At 45.6% G+C, this 15,925-nt stretch overlaps 1 protein-coding gene across 1 annotated transcript in view; it reads left to right on the plus strand.

Moving 5' to 3' along the window:
- COL22A1 (collagen type XXII alpha 1 chain) overlaps positions 1 to 15,925 on the plus strand; it is a 1,010,593-nt gene that overhangs the window by 742,274 nt on the left and 252,394 nt on the right. Inside the window, exons 27-29 of the mRNA XM_085604869.1 lie at positions 4,819 to 4,872; positions 9,651 to 9,704; positions 11,147 to 11,191. Of these exons, the coding sequence (XP_085460995.1) occupies positions 4,819 to 4,872; positions 9,651 to 9,704; positions 11,147 to 11,191 (153 nt within the window). The remainder of the gene's footprint in view (positions 1 to 4,818; positions 4,873 to 9,650; positions 9,705 to 11,146; positions 11,192 to 15,925) is intronic.

Here is a 15,925-nt window from a genome sequence, read left to right on the forward strand (position 1 = left end):
TTCAGGTAGCTAAACTACCAAACCATGACCATAAGGTCTCTGCCTATAGAAAGACTTAAAACACATTTTCAGGTAGACCAAAAACACATCTCTGCATTATTTCCGAAGTTGCCTGGCAACCTTTCCTGACTCTACAACACAAGAGGTCAGTTGCACTAAGGTCCTATAACCTTAGGTGCTGTTGGACAAGCTCGTCTTGGTTGCCCGCCCTTCATGGACACCCATATTCTCCTTCCTTGCAGACACAGTGTCTTCAATTGTGTCCCTGGTTTTGGGTGCCAGGTGGGGTGCACCACTTTTAACACGTGGCTGCCCAATGAGTGTTGTTGTCATGTGGTGCCAACTTCCAAATAGTCTAGTTAATGTCCCCCTCTGCATGCATTTATACTGTGTACCACAGGTATAGTAGACATGCCAATGCTTTCTTCCTTTCCATTAACTTTTCTTTCTTTCTTTCTTTCTTTCTTTGTTTGTTTCTTTCTTTCACTCTTTTTCTTTCTTTCTTTCTTTCTTTCTTTCTTTCTTTCTTTCTTTCTTTCTTTCTTTCTTTCTTTCTTTCTTTCTTTCTCTCTTTCTCTCTTTCTCTCTATCTCTCATTCTTTCTTTTTCTGTTTCTTTCTTTTCATAATGTGGATGCCTTTTCCCACTGTAGAGCAACTAATAGGAAGGACTCCAAGGCCAGGCAGCAGCTTTCCAGGCTGCCCAGCAAAGCTGTTTATGACACTGGAGTGCAGGCCCCCTCACGCTCAGCACCATTTCCTTAGTTCTGGGCAGCAGGAGCAGATGGCTCCTCCTCTGCTCACACATGTCTTATTTCATGGAGTGGACTGTGTTACTGTTGCCCAGGGGGCATATAACGAATTGGGCAGGGAGAGAAATTTCCAACAGGTCTTGATGCCAAAAAAACAGCACACGATCACACTATGCCCCCAGAGGGTCCCGACACCATAAATACTCCCCATGAAGCAGAGACACATCTTTCTGAAGATTCCTTTCCAGTTGAGGGTGCCCCAGGCCTAGAGCATCTGCCAAGGATTCAAAAGCAGCATCCAGGAGTGGCAACTCAAAGTTAGTGTATCTCTGACCCGGATACTCAAGTTTTCAAGGGACTTGTGACATTTTGCTCCTGGTGGAGGGCAGAAGGGCTTCACTCGCACTGAACCCCCAAACCAGGAGTCTCCTTACACTCAGAATTCAGTAAGAAGTTTCTTTAAGCCTGCTCAGAGCCTCTAGAAGGCGTACTGCTTCCTCCTTAGCAGCAGCTTAGATGCAGCTTTCTGAATTTCTCCTCCTGTCTTGCCGCCATGGACACCCAACCTACGGTTCCTCAGCAGCACCCAAAAGGTCCTATACGGATGCTCACTTTCCTTTCCTGTACCTCTAACTACCCAGGCCTTGGGCCACTTGCAGAGTGATTGTGCACAATGATAAGAAACATCAGTGTGCACTTCTGGGGCACCACAACAGCCCAGTCCAACAGATGTCCTAGGGACTCACCCTCTTTCAGGGTCCCCAGAAAGAGCACTCTTCTCTGGGCCTATGGGTCTGGGAGTAGGTTTGACAAGCCCTTGAAAATATCTGCAAAGTATATGTCGAGTGGATGCACATCGCCAAACTCCGAAACGGTTTGTGAACGTCGCCAGTCTTTCCTGTGTTCCTCCATGTCTTGCTCAACTTTCTGAGCTGATGCATCATCTTCAGAAGGGCTGGGGTGCTTCCTGTGATTGGTGATGCACAAACCCAATTTCGTGGTGCCACATCACTCCTTGACTTCAACCGCCATTGGCATAGGCAATAGGTCTCGCCTTTGGGACCTTATAAGTGTTTAGTTATCCAGCACAATATCCTTGGTGCAACAACATGAAGTGTTGCATGGCTAAACACTTATAAGGTCCCAAAGGCAAGACCTATTGGCTATGCCAATGCTTGTGTTAATTGCGCCGGGATTTAAAATTGCGACCCGCAGGTCTCAGAGGGCGCACGGCTCACTACAAGGAGTCATCAGTTACAAAGACCAAGAGGAGTAAGAAATGCCTTCCGTTCCGTGTTATGTGCTAGTCTGTACCATTCGAGCTGTGTACGCCTCAGCTCGTTGCCACCCGCCATCTGGATAAAGTGTGCTCCTCTACCAACAGCGATCCTAAGCACTTATCCAATGGCTGCACTTAAGATCGCCTCCTCTTAGGACATACATTAAGGACAGTTCGGCAGTCCCCATTAATCACACACACGCCCCACAACACAACATTCCTTGCCTATCAATTTTCCTTTGGGTTTTAAAGCTGAAGCAGAAGAGGAAGGCAGGGACGTCACTTAGCAATGCGAGAAACACATTAATGGGCTGTAAGCGGCGCGCGCTAGGCGTCATGCATTACTCTGCAAGCACAAAAGCAATACGTTATCCATGCAGCCATGGCGCTGACAAGCACTCGGGGGGTATATTTGTTGCACAGGGGGTGGGGGGCGTGCAGGCCCAGAAGCTGAAGCTGCAGAGGAGGTTGGGGAATACCTACGCTACCGAGGACGGGCGAGGGCTACAAGAAACCACACCGCAGATGACACAGGTGGTGCTAGGGAAATGTTTACTGGGGGGAGGGGGCATTATCAGGATTCTGTAGTAATCAGGAGGAAGAGGTAGGTTCATGGAAAATCTGTACTATGGACGCAGATGTGCGTGTGTGTGTTTGGTTCTGTCTTCTTGCAGTCGTAAAGTATTCTAAAACAAGCATTGGCCGGGTGTTGATGCTCTCAACCAAGGAGACCGGGAGTGCACGAGGAAGACAGCTAAACAACGCGACGCGGACGTGAAAGCGATCACGATCACGGGGATGCGCTCTGTGGTCGGGCGGGGGTGGAGCGAGGCGCGCTGCATTGGAGAGGCGGAGCGCGCGCTTGTGCACGTAATCGCAAGCTGGTGGCCAAGCCTTTGGTAGCACTTTTAAAACCCGCTTACAAAATGTCTCGCAGAGCAGCGCATGCTCTGACTCAGCGAGACCTAAAAAGACACTTAGGGCCTCATGTAGGAAGCCAAATACCAGTCGGTAACGGCCGATTTTCGGTAATTATACCGTTACCGACCAGTATTTTTGCTTTTGAGATGTAGGGGGAGAATTTCATGATTCGGTATTTACCGAATCGATAAAATTACCGAATCGGTAAAATTACCGATTCGGTAATATTACCGATTCGGTAAATACCGAATCATGAAATGAGATGTAGGGGGAGTGTGTGGTGGGTGTGGGGATTCGTTATTTACCACCAACTAAAGGTTGGTGGTAAATGATGAATATGTGTAAAAAAGCATTTTTGTGCACGTTTAAGTGTGCAATGTGGCAGACATACATGCCCTTAGGGCATGTATGTGCGCCACATGTGCACACATGGCCGAATCAGGGGTGCAACAGGGTGTCAATGTGACACCCTGCCACCCTTGCATGTGCTCCCCCATTACCGAATCGGTATTTACCGATTTGGTCGGTAAATACCGATTCGGTAATTACCGAATTTTTCCGAATCGGTAATATTTACCGACTCATTACCTACATTGCATTTACCACTTCATAAATACCGAATCGGTATGATTCGGTATTTATGAAGTGGTAAATGCCAGCCCACCTACATAAGGCCCTAAATGGATGAAGCCCCCTTCCTGTCTCACAATGACAGCTGAATCAAAAAGCGAGGCAGACTCTCCGTGAGCGAAAATCTGTCTATCCTGAACTATCTGTTCCTGCCAAAACTTTTCAAAGAGAACATTATTTGCAAACAGACACAGGAGTCTATTCCCTTCCATTGTCCACTCTTGAGAGCACTCCCTACCCCTGACTAGCAAGCTGCAGATTATGGAGATTCAACCCCCAACCCTCCCTTCAGCAGGAGATTCTCAATGCTCCTGGGAATTAGCCTATTGTATTTTAGGGCCGTGGTGCAGCAAAATAACTAACTCACTCAACTGGGCTTCTAATAGCATGATTCCCATTAAGGGCTGGCTCAGATAAGTATGCAAAATTATATCATATGTTAAGGAGTCTTGATATGTCAAAGGGTTGCAATGTAGAACCTTTTATCTTTTTCCTATCTGGAGTTCCACTTTAATCACACTTTAAAATATAGAGTCCATAAAGAAGACAATATGCATGATATACTTACCCAAGAGTAATGATCTAGTTGCTCTCAATCTCCAATTAAATACTAGCAGTTGTATCTAGACCCCATCTGCCACAGTAATAACTGTGTGCAGAGGGCTGGCTGATTCAATACACTTTTACACATTCAGCCTGAACGCGTATGTCCATCTTTGGTATATCCAACTGAAGGTTCAGCTCAATACCATTTTACCAAGTGTATTAAAGTGGGTAAAACTCTATTAGCCGATGAATTCCCACAAAAAAGAGGTGAAAATGAACTCTGGTGGACATTAACAAATAGAATCTGCTCCCTAAAGGTTTTCAAACAACATTTAAATACGAACTCAGGAAAGGGAAAATTGAGTGCCTCAGATACTAAAAGGGACTGTGTGTCAATTGATAGTAATTATCCACACACAAACACTGCTCAATTTAGATGGCATGATGAATCTTCTTTCGGACACGAAATGAAGCTTAGAGAATACATTTGGTCAAATGGTGAGACAGTCCATGCTTCAATACAATCTAATCCATAATACACTAATTATGACCAAGATCAAAGTCATTACTATACGCATAAAAGACTGGCACTACACAAACACTACTTGGAATCACTATTTTCATATGATACTACATGAAGTAAATATTCATCTTTAAATAATCTATTTCAAAATATGTTTCCCATATTTAGGGACCCCCAGGCAAAGATGGCCAAGCTGGACTACCTGGAATTCAAGGGTTAAAGGTAAGTTGAATTGCTTCATTTGATTTTGTTAGATAATAATGCTTGATGTAAACATTGTAGTTTTTGTTTAATGTATGATTTAAGATCAAAACCAAAATATGGCTTATCTCTCAAAATATAGGAACAACTAGTGGATTCTACAAGTTCCCTTGATACATATCATATACCTTTACTCAGTAGATCATAATGTGTTAGATGTATTAAGTCTTCTCTTTTTACTCCAATTTAGAGTGTTTTTTATGGTGGCTGTGTATCTGCATTCAAGCAATCTAATAAACTGAGAAAAATGGGTAGAAGGACAGATCTATTTCTGGTGAAATTAAATTAGTTTTAAGTGCTCTGTGTTCAGAATTTGCCTTAGGGCCATTGAGTTGTAGAGAAGCATTTTTAAAATTGGGCTGTGCCTGCTGCCTTGTTCCCTGCACAAAGATGTTTTCTAATCTGGACTGGCAGTTTTCTATAAAGAAAGTCTGTTAAGATTATTTTAGTTGTTTATTTATTGTCTAACAAAGTAATATTAAGTCTTTTACCATATCTTTACAGCGAGGCACATGCCTGCCAGACTACACCCCACCACATTTAGAGATCTTTGACAGGAAAGTGGGCATTTCTGAGCCTGCAGAGGAGCTGCTGTCACACCAGCTCCTGTGACTGCCCTGTAGAGTTTCTCTGGGGTGCCATGTTCAATGCACCTGCACAGAAAAGATTTTTTTTTATTTTACAAACGTAATCGCATGAAGCAGATTCTTGTTTTTGTAAAACAAGAAATATATGTCCCTTACATGCTTGGATTTGTCTCCCAGCGGATGGGGAACATTTTGTGTGTTTTTCTGCTCAGGACTGCCAGACATTTAATAGTGGTTCAAGCATGAAAAAATGTATGTCACAAAGTTTGTCCGAAATAGCATGGACATTCTGAGGCACTTAGTCTGAACGGCCAATGTCCTTTGGGTTGTCAGTCTGAGATTTACATGGGCAGGTCAGTGTAGGCTCCGCCAGTAAAAATGTGGTTGTTCGTCCAACTTTAGACACAGCGGGCAAACTGGGAATTTGACCGACAGTGTAGCCCTCCACATTTGTCGCAGAGCACCCTTTCCACCCAACTTTGAATAAGGCCCTTAATCTACCTTCTCTGTTTCCAAGAGGCATCATGAAAACAATTGAATCCTTGGAGATAAGTCCAAAGGAGTAAGGCCCTTTAGGATAGTCCAGGCTCACAGGAGTGAGGAGGTTCTAAAACTGTAAGGATCAGAATACAATACGCAAGCACTGCTGCTGTCCCCGAGACTATTCACCCTTGTGCAAGGACAACATATGGTTCCAAAACACAGACTTGTAAAATGCAGAGAGCGCCGAAACTGCAGAGTAATCACTTAAAAACATACACAAGGCGAATCATAGAAGCATTATTACCAGTAATGAGTAAAGATCACAGAAAACACAAAGATCTAAATGTAGTTTTCTGTAACATGTTTTGACTGTTGCTATTTGTAAAGAAATGCCTCTTTTTGCATATCACCTCCAAAGTTTCAGACTGATGCTGCTGGTGTTTTGACTCTGAGAGTGCACTGAGGCCTGCTAATCAGACCTCAGTGCCAGTGCTGTGACTCTTCAAAATATATGTTGATTGACTTATACCCAATTGTCTGACTTTGCTTCTTTATAAGTCCCTAGTATATGGTACCGGGGTACCTAGGAACTGTAAGTTAAAGTATCCCGCCAGGTCCAACATTTCTGTCACCCTGGTTGTGACAATTGTGAAAACATGTCTCCCAGCCTGCCACCAGGGCCGGACTGGCCGTAGCGGGCATCGGGCAATCCCACGGTGGGCTGCAAGGGTGGGGTCCGGTTTTGTTACAGGGCCATTTTTGCAGATCAGCCCTGTAACAAAATCGGCCAAAAACTGACCCTGGCAAAGAGCTCGGCCACACCCCCAACCCCCCGGGGGCCGGCCGAGCACTTTGCCAGGGCCGGTTTTGGTTCCCAGTCCGGCCCTGCCTGCCACTGCAGCCTGGCAGAGCAGTTTTAAACTGCTAACTCGACTCTGCCATTTAGACTAATGGCAAAGCCCAAACCTCTCACTTTAATATATATGTCACCGCTATAACAGGCCTGTGGAGTCCTAAAGTAGTTTGCTGAAAGTTAAAAGGTAGGGCATATATTTTTATATGTCCTAATAGTGAAACACCCAAATTGTCACTTTTACAGTGAAAAGGCTGGTAGCTCCATTGGGGATTGCAAGGTTACACACTGACAACCCAGCTGGGCTAACTTCAGAATGGGATTACTAAAAGTGGTACTTCAAGATTTCAAAATGAGCATTGCATTAAACCCGACTTGATGCCGTGGTCATATTTAATGTAACTTTGACATTAATGCAATTTTTAGAAAGTTGCCACTCTGTTACCAAAATTTTCCAGTGGCCATTTGCAGATGCTGGCCAACAGACAGCCATCTGGCCACCTGGGAAGAAGTTTGAATGACTCCCAGCAGCAGGAACAATGGAGGCCTGCCATTGGAAGAAGTGTCACCTCCCTCTGGCAGGAAACCCCACAGAGTGTGAGACCAAAAGCAAGCTTCCAAGGGGAACCCGCCTTTGAAGGGCAAATGTTGGACACACATGAGAAGAGCTGTCCCTTTGATGAGATAGACAGGCTAGCATCAGGGACAGAGAGGGGAGACCAGTTGCCAGACCATTTTTCTGTGGGCCGGTAGCACATAGGAAGCCACACCTCTAGGGTGGGCTACCAACCTCCACACACCAATAGAGGGGTTCAGTCATCATGGGAGTGGGCAGATTAATACACTCTTTGATACCTAGATGCCGCACATTGCAGGATATCATGACAAGGCAGGGAAGAACTGGAAAACACATTGGCTAGCAATTGCTACCTCCCCGAGGGCACTTTCTGGGCATAAAAATTGAAGCCCTGGCACCTAGACCTCAAATCACTTCTGGACTGGAGAGAGGACCAAATAGGAACTGCTCTGCTGTCCCCAGGCCCTAGCAAGAGAAGCTGCACCAGATGCTGGGCTGCAACTACTGATCTTTGGGCCGGCAAAGAGAGGACTGTGCCTCTGATGCCTGGCTCATGGAAAAGTCACTCCCGAGCCCCAGACAGAAGAGGTGAACTCCAAGAGTCAACTGACTGACTTCCTGTTACAGCACTAGGGCCGCAAAAGCTGAGGAACCTCGTTCAGAGCAGTCAGTACCCACAATCGCCTGATCACCACTGACTGCCCACGTGCACCCCGGGAGACCAAGCACTGATGCTGCTGGACCCAGAAGAGATGTGGGGGTGCAGTTTGTTCACCCAAGATGGACACTAGTCCTTACCAAAGGGAGCCACTGGTTTTGCTGTGGCTGGAGATCAGTAGTTCAGTGACAACTGGACTTTTTCTCGACCAAAGAGGACTTCGAGGGACATTATCCCCTGTGGCCAAAGTTGCCCCACTTGGACCTTGGGCTGAGAAGTAGCCTGAGGAAGACCTTCAGCGACCACACAGCATCCTCAGCTTCTTCAACACCCTGTATCCATTGCATCAGGACCACTCCAGTAAAGTCTAAGGTGGTTCACACATAGAACCTGGAACTGGACTTAAGACTGCTTTGGTGGCAAGGTAACTGTCCTGCAACTACTTTCTGGACCCCTGGCCGCCCCCTGTCGGAGTTGGTCACCCAACGCAGAAGATACTTAGGCCTCATTTATTTCAGCTGGTAATTAAAGGGAATACAGTAGATCTGTGTATCAATTCTAGCTAGAATCTCCATAGCAGTCACCAGCAAGTATGTGTTAATATATTTTGGCACAATTCATTTTAAAAAGCTGATTTGACAAAAATCCTCTAGCCACGTGTAGATTTATCATTTGCAATTCCAGAGTATTCATGAACTAATTAAGAATATTACATTGTGCCACACTGACTTTTAAATTGGTCTTAATGCACACTAAAAATATTAACAATTGTCTTGGTGCAAAGGGATTCCATGTAAGAAAATGGTATATGTAGATCAGGAATCCCTACTAACCTATAACAAGTAAAGAAAAGGATAATGCAAAATCACAGCTTAAGCACCGAGTATGAGGGGTTTTGTTCTTGCTTGAATCAGTAAGAAAGATAAGAAAGAAGGCACATCATTAGACTCAGAGGAACTTGTCGGCTGAGACCTACTATGCATGTGCCTAGGAACACAGTGCATACTTTGTGCTAAAAATACAAATGTAGATTATTTCAAAACACAAACAAATGATGATCAGTGTGGTCCGCCTAGTCTACTTAAAATATTGAGAACTATTTAGAATGTTTACATGTTTTTAAGGAGCAGAGTAGGCCAGCAATGTTTCTTGGCACCTTATTAGAGATTATTATAGAGTAATAAATTGATTAAAGTCTGGATTGTCTTTCCATATGAAAGCGGTGGCAGCTGTTCTCCCAATCCTGTCTCTAAAATGGACTTTTCCTACCTGTCTTTCCTACTGGCTGAATGTTGAACAAATGTGACACACGTTTCTGTCTAAGATGCTGTCCTCCAAACATCCCAAACTGATTTTCACTGAGTCGATTCCACTGTAGATCTCAATAGCCATCTGTCCCAAAGATGTTTAGAATCAAGATATTGTGTGGTATGGAAGAGTGCTCCCTTCAAACGCATGTTAAATCTATTAATTAATAGAGATACACATAACAGAGGAAAACATACAAAGCATATGCATGTGCACTGTTTCCAGCGGCTTGTCAGCTCGGTAGTTTAAGTTATTTATTTCTTGTTTCCGCAGGGTGATAAAGGAGAAAGGGGAGATGATGGGTTTTCTGGGAAAACCGGACCCAGGGTGAGATATTCACTTGGTAGATCAGCACGTGTTTTGCGTTTTGAATGATGACAGTGATGAAAGATTTCCCAATATGCAACACTGTACTTGCCTGCCCCTGTGCTGCCGCTTGCATTTCCTGTGGGCACTTTTTCAGCCTCTGTGATTTAATCAGTCGGACTGCTGAGCTTTTAAATGTAAAGTAGTTTATTATGATTCTATTAATGTTAGTAGATATTTTTTCAGTTCTGCTATCAGTAATTGTTTATAAAGATATTGTTGCCTTAGGATAGTTATGACAATTGGCCCAAATACTTTAAATACTGTAAGGTTATGCATTACCCGGGTGAAAGAGCTTGTAATGTAACTTCCTGCGTGGCCATTGTAGGAAACATAGAGGATAAATGACATTTGGTAACACCTTGTGTATGGCTGGCATTTCAGTACAAAGGGTCTCATTGATGGGAGCTTTCACAAATCCTAGAATCTAAGTCACGTGAGCACCACCCTTCTCCCAAGACTGGCAAGGTTCTGGAAGAATGTGAACTATACTTTCTGAAAGACCTCTGTGCCTCTACCACTATCAGAGGTTTAAGCATGTTTGCCAGGGAAAAAAACAATAATTTATCTGTCCTGAAATTCCAAATTTGTTCTCAAGTATGTTCATATTCCTGAAAAACAAAGATTTAAGATTCTGAAGGTTGTGCAACTGCTTACAAATGACCTTTCTTTTGGGAAAAATGCACATTCTGGACCAACATCATCCTGGCAGATAGAAATCAGACTTACATAAAAAAAGAGGGGAGAAGTTATGTCCTACAACCTCTCTAAATCCCTGTTTGCCTGATCATTTGAAGACAAAAGTATGTAAATTCTTCCCAAGCATTTGGCCTGCTGGTAGATATTTTCATCAGATGGGCAGTCGGATGCGGGCATCTGCCGTGGCAACTTTCATCACGAGTCTAGATAAGCCCCGCTTTGCCTTCTCATGTAGAATCATTAGTGCCGCCCTCTGACCTGCCCAACACTGACCCTGAGAGCTTCCCTAACAGCGGAGGTAAGTCTCTGGCGCCCACTGGGTGATGAAGAGGTCATAGAAATGTTAGCAGTACGCCTATCCTTCCGCCGGAAATGAAGCACTCTTGACTGGGGGGAAAACACCCACTCTCATAAACACTTGAGATGCTCACTTCCGGAAACAGGGCCACGCCCCCTGCCAAACATCCACTCACCAACCCTCAATGAGCCCGGCCGCCAAACACTTCACCATCTCTTCAAGATACGCAGCTTTGGTAGATTATTTCTGCACTTTTAGGTAAATCATTTGAACAGTAGAATAACAAACCTTTCATGTGTCAGACATTTTATGGTACATCTTCTACATCCGGCACTGTGATAGGCTGTTGCCATGTAAAATGCAGAGCCAGGGGCATACACCACAACTAACTGTGTTCTTCTTTCAGGGAGAAACTGGGGAGCAAGGTCCTGCTGGTCGTGTGGGGGAAAAGGTAAGATGTGGACTCGCTCTCATTACTGAGGTTTTGTTTTTTTGTACCAACACCACGGATAGAAAAGGGGCCGGGCTGCACAGTGGGTCCTATTTAAAGAGAGTTTAGAGAGTTAACACCCAATTACTCCAACTGTGATTGCTTGACTCTTAGTTTAGCTATGCTTGTGAACCTCCTTCTTTTGTGTATTCTCTTGTCACTTTCTGTACTTTTGGTTTCCTCTCGCCGTTGTTCTGGGTTCTCACTGATTGAAGTTCTGATGCTCAGGCATCTTTTTGTCAGGTGTGTGTAACACTGGGTCTGTTTGGTGGTTGGTGTATCTATATTCCTGATAGATGTATTGCAAGCCCCTTCTGTGGCCCTATTGTATCTTAATTTGCAATATGTGACTGTTATCAGAGTGAGTGTGCCACGTGACTTTGTCATTTTTGTCACTCTGTATGGGTGATTAATTGTCTCTTGCTTGGCCTATGATGTTTCGTTGTGTTTCTCAGCTGCATGGCTCGTGCTATGTTCTCTGCATGAGCTGTAGGAGAGCTGTCACCTGCTTCCTTTTGTATGCTTCAACCGTGGTTGTAGTGTGCTGTACTGTTGGGAGCACAGCTTGTAATATGCTGTACGGTTGGGTGCACAGCTTGTAGTGTGTTGTACTTTAGGCAGCACAGCTTGTAGTGTATTGTATTGTCTGAAGCACAGCAGTGTGTTGTACTGTTGGGAGCACAGCTTGTAGAGTGCTGTACTGTTAGGCACTCAGCTTGTAGTTTCCTTTACTGTTGGGAGCACAGCTTGTAGTGTGGTGTACTGTTGGGAGCACAGCTTGTAGTATGCTGTACTGTCAGGACCACAGCTTGTAGTGTGATGTACTGTCTTTACCATGGCTTGTAGTGTGCTGTACTATCGGGATCACAGCTTGTAGTATGCTGTACTGTTGGGAGCACAGCTTGCAGTGTGTTGTACTGTCGGGAACACAGCTTGTAGTATGCTGTACTCTCTGGAGCACAGCTTGTAGTGCGTTATACTGTCGGGAGCACAGCTTGTAGTGTGCTGTACTGTCGGGAGCACAGCTTGAAGTGTGTTGTACTGTCGAGAGCACAGCTTGTAGTATGCTGTACTGTTGGGAGCACAGCTTGCAGTGTGTTGTACTGTCGGGAACACAGCTTGTAGTATGCTGTACTCTCTGGAGCACAGCTTGTAGTGTAATGTACTGTTGGGAGCACAGCTTGTAGTGTGCTGTACTGTCAGAAGCACAGCTTGTAGTGTGCTGTACTGTCAGGAGCACAGCTTATAGTGTGCTGTATTGTTGATAGTACATCTTGTAGTCTGGAACACAGCTTGTAGTGTGGTTTACTGTCAGGAGAACAGCTTGTAGTGTGGTTTACTGTCGAGGGCACAACTTGTTGTGTGCTGTACTGTCGGAGCACAGCTTGGAGTGTGCTGTACTGTCTGTAGTACAGCAGTGTGTTATACTGTTGGGAGCACAGCTTGTAGTGTGCTGTACTGTCGGGAGCACAGCTTGAAGTGTGGTGTACTATCGGGAGCACAGCTTGTAGTGTGCTGTATGTCGGGAGCACAGCTTGTAGTGTGCTGTACTGTAGGAAGCACAGCGGGTAGTGTGTTGTACTGTTGGGAGCACAGCTTGTAGTGTGTTGTAAACAAGCTGTACTGTCGGAAGCACAGCTTGTAGTTTGCTGTACTGTCGGGAGCACAGCTTGTAGTATGCTGTTATATTCGGAGAACAGCTTGTAGTATTCTGTACTGTCTGTAGTACAGCAGTGTGTTATACTGTTGGGAGCACAGCTTGTAGTGCGCTGTACTGTCGGGAGCACAGCTTGTACTGTGCTGTGCTGTCGGGAGCACAGCTTGTAGTGTGCTGTACTGTCAGGAGCACAGCTTGTAGTGTGTTGTACTCTCGGGAGCACAGCTTGTAGTGTGCTGTACTGTCGGGAGCACAGCTTGAAGTGTGGTGTACTATCGGGAGCACAGCTTGTAGTGTGCTGTATGTCGGGAGCACAGCTTGTAGTGTGCTGTACTGTAGGAAGCACAGCGTGTAGTGTGTTGTACTGTTGGGAGCACAGCTTGTAGTGTGTTGCAAACAAGCTGTACTGTCGGAAGCACAGCTTGTAGTTTGCTGTACTGTCGGGAGCACAGCTTTTAGTGTGCCGTATTGCTGGTAGCACATCTTGTAGTGTGCTGTACTGTCAGGAGCACAGCTTGTAGTGTGCTGTACTGGTGGTAGCACATCTTGTAGTGTGCTGTACTGTTGGGAGCACAGCTTGTAGTGTGCTGTACTGTTTGGAGCACGGCTTGGAGTGTGCTGTACTGTTGGGAGCATGGCTTTTAGTGTAGTACTGTTGGGTGCACGGCTTGTAGTATGCTGTTTTGTTCAGAGCACAGCTTGTAGTATTCTGTACTGTCTGGAGTACAGCAGTGTGTTATACTGTTGGGAGCACAGCTTGTAGTGGTCTGTACTGTCGGGAGCACAGCTTGTACTGTGCTGTACTGTCGGGAGCACAGCTTGTAGCGTGCTGTACTGACGGGAGCACAGTTTGTAGTGTGCTGTACTGTCGGGAGCACAGCTTGTAGTGTGTTGTACTCTCGGGAGCACAGCTTGTCGTGTGCTGTACTGTCGTAAGTACAACTTGTAGTGTGCTGTACTGTCGGTAGCACAGCTTCAAGTGTGTTGTACTGTCGGGAGCACAGCTTGTAGTGTGCTGTACTGTCAGGAGCACAGCTTGTAGTGTGCTGTACTGTAGGAAGCACCGCCTGTAGTGTGTTGTACTGTTGGGAGCACAGCTTTTAGTGTGCTGTATGTTGGTAGCACATCTTGTAGTGTGCTGTACTGTTGGCAGCACATCTTGTAGTGTGCCGTACTGTTGAGAGCACAGCTTGTAGTGTGCTGTACTGTTTGGAGCACAGCTTGTCGTGTGTTGTAAACAAACTGTCTTTTGGAAGCACAGCTTGTAGTTTGCTGTACTGTCGGGAGCACAGCTTTTAGTGTGCTGTATTGTTGGTAGCACATCTTGTAGTGTACTGTACTGATGAGAGCACAGCTTGTAGTGTGCTGTACTGTTTGGAGCACAGCTTGTAGTGTGGTGTACTGTTGAAAGTACAGCATGTCGGGGTTTACTATTGGGAGCACAGCTTGTAGTGTGCAGTACTGTCGTAAGTACAACTTGCAGTGCGCTGTACTGTCGGGAGCACAGCTTGAAGTGTGTTGTACTGTCGGGAGCACAGATTGTAGTGTGCTGTACTGTCAGGAGCAAAGCTTGTAGTGTGCTGTACTGCAGGAAGCACAGCTTGTAGTGTGTTGTACTGTTGGGCACACAGCTTGTAGTGTGTTGTAAACAAACTGTCTGTCAGAAGCACAGCTTATAGTTGGCTGTACTGTCGGGAGCACAGCTTTTAGTGTGTTGTACTGTTGGGAGCACAGCTTTTAGTGTGCTGTACTGTTGGGAGCACAGTTTGTAGTGTGTTTTACTGTCTGGAGCACAGCTTGTAGTGTGCTGTACTGGTGGAAGCACAGCTTGTAGTGTGTTGTACTGTTGGAAGCACATCTTGTAGTGTGCTGTACTGTTGGTAGCACATCTTGTAGTGTACTGTACTGATGAGAGCACAGCTTGTAGTGTGCTGTACTGTTTGGAGCACAGCTTGTAGTGTGGTGTACTGCCGGGAGCACAGCTTGAAGTGTGTTGTACTGTCGGGAGCACAGATTGTAGTGTGCTGTACTGTCAGGAGCAAAGCTTGTAGTGTGCTGTACTGTAGGAAGCACAGCTTGTAGTGTGTTGTACTGTTGGGCGCACAGCTTGTAGTGTGTTGTAAACAAACTGTTTGTCGGAAGCACAGCTTATAGTTTGCTGTACTGTCAGGAGCACAGCTTTTAGTGTGCTGTACTGTTGGGAGCACAGCTTTTAGTGTGTTGTACTGTTGGGAGCACAGCTTGTAGTGTGTTTTACTGTCTGGAGCACAGCTTGTAGTGTGCTGTACTGGTGGAAGCACAGCTTGTAGTGTGTTGTACTGTTAGGAGCACAGCGTGTAGTGTGGTGTACTGTTGGCAGCAAAGATGTGCCAGCGGTGTGCTTTGGTGCTGTTCTGTGCACTTAAGGGTGTGGGCAGGTTCTCCGTTGTCTGTGAGTGATGCACATGAAAGGGTGGGATTTCATGAAGAATATTATTTTGTGATGTGACTATGGCATGTTCAATGATTTATGTTAAACAATCACATGACGGGATATATCAAACTATTGGAAAGGTCTTACTTCACTGGATGCTGGGGTAGTGCAGTATTGGTACCCAGGCATATGGATGTGGTCAGCAGCAAGGGAGGGTTGAGGTGATGGAAGGTGTGAAATAGGGAGCAAGAGGGACTAAGATACGGATGAAGGGGCACGGGGTTTCAGGACTAAAAGGCATTGGGACCTAAAAGAGAGTTAGACATCCTAGCATCCTGGTCCTCTTGATACCAGGGCAGGCCACGAGGAGGTCACTGGAGACAGCAGCCTGTTTCCTCTGCCTCTCACACAGCCAGTGGATACCCTGTGCAGCATGGAAGCCCACTGTAGGAGAGTAGGATCTGCTTCACATGTCTACCCCCACTTTTTGCTGGTGTTTCACTGTTTTTCGACTTTAGTCTGGCTGGGACCCTGCTAATCAGGGCCCCAGCGTAGCTGCTTCCTCTCTAAAATGATTCCATGTACTTTAGGTACAGTTCAGATTGGATCTGAGGTGCCCTTATAA

The sequence above is a fragment of the Triturus cristatus genome, chromosome 5_1 (assembly GCF_964204655.1).
Source record: "Triturus cristatus chromosome 5_1, aTriCri1.1, whole genome shotgun sequence".
NCBI classification, from domain to species: domain Eukaryota; kingdom Metazoa; phylum Chordata; class Amphibia; order Caudata; family Salamandridae; genus Triturus; species Triturus cristatus.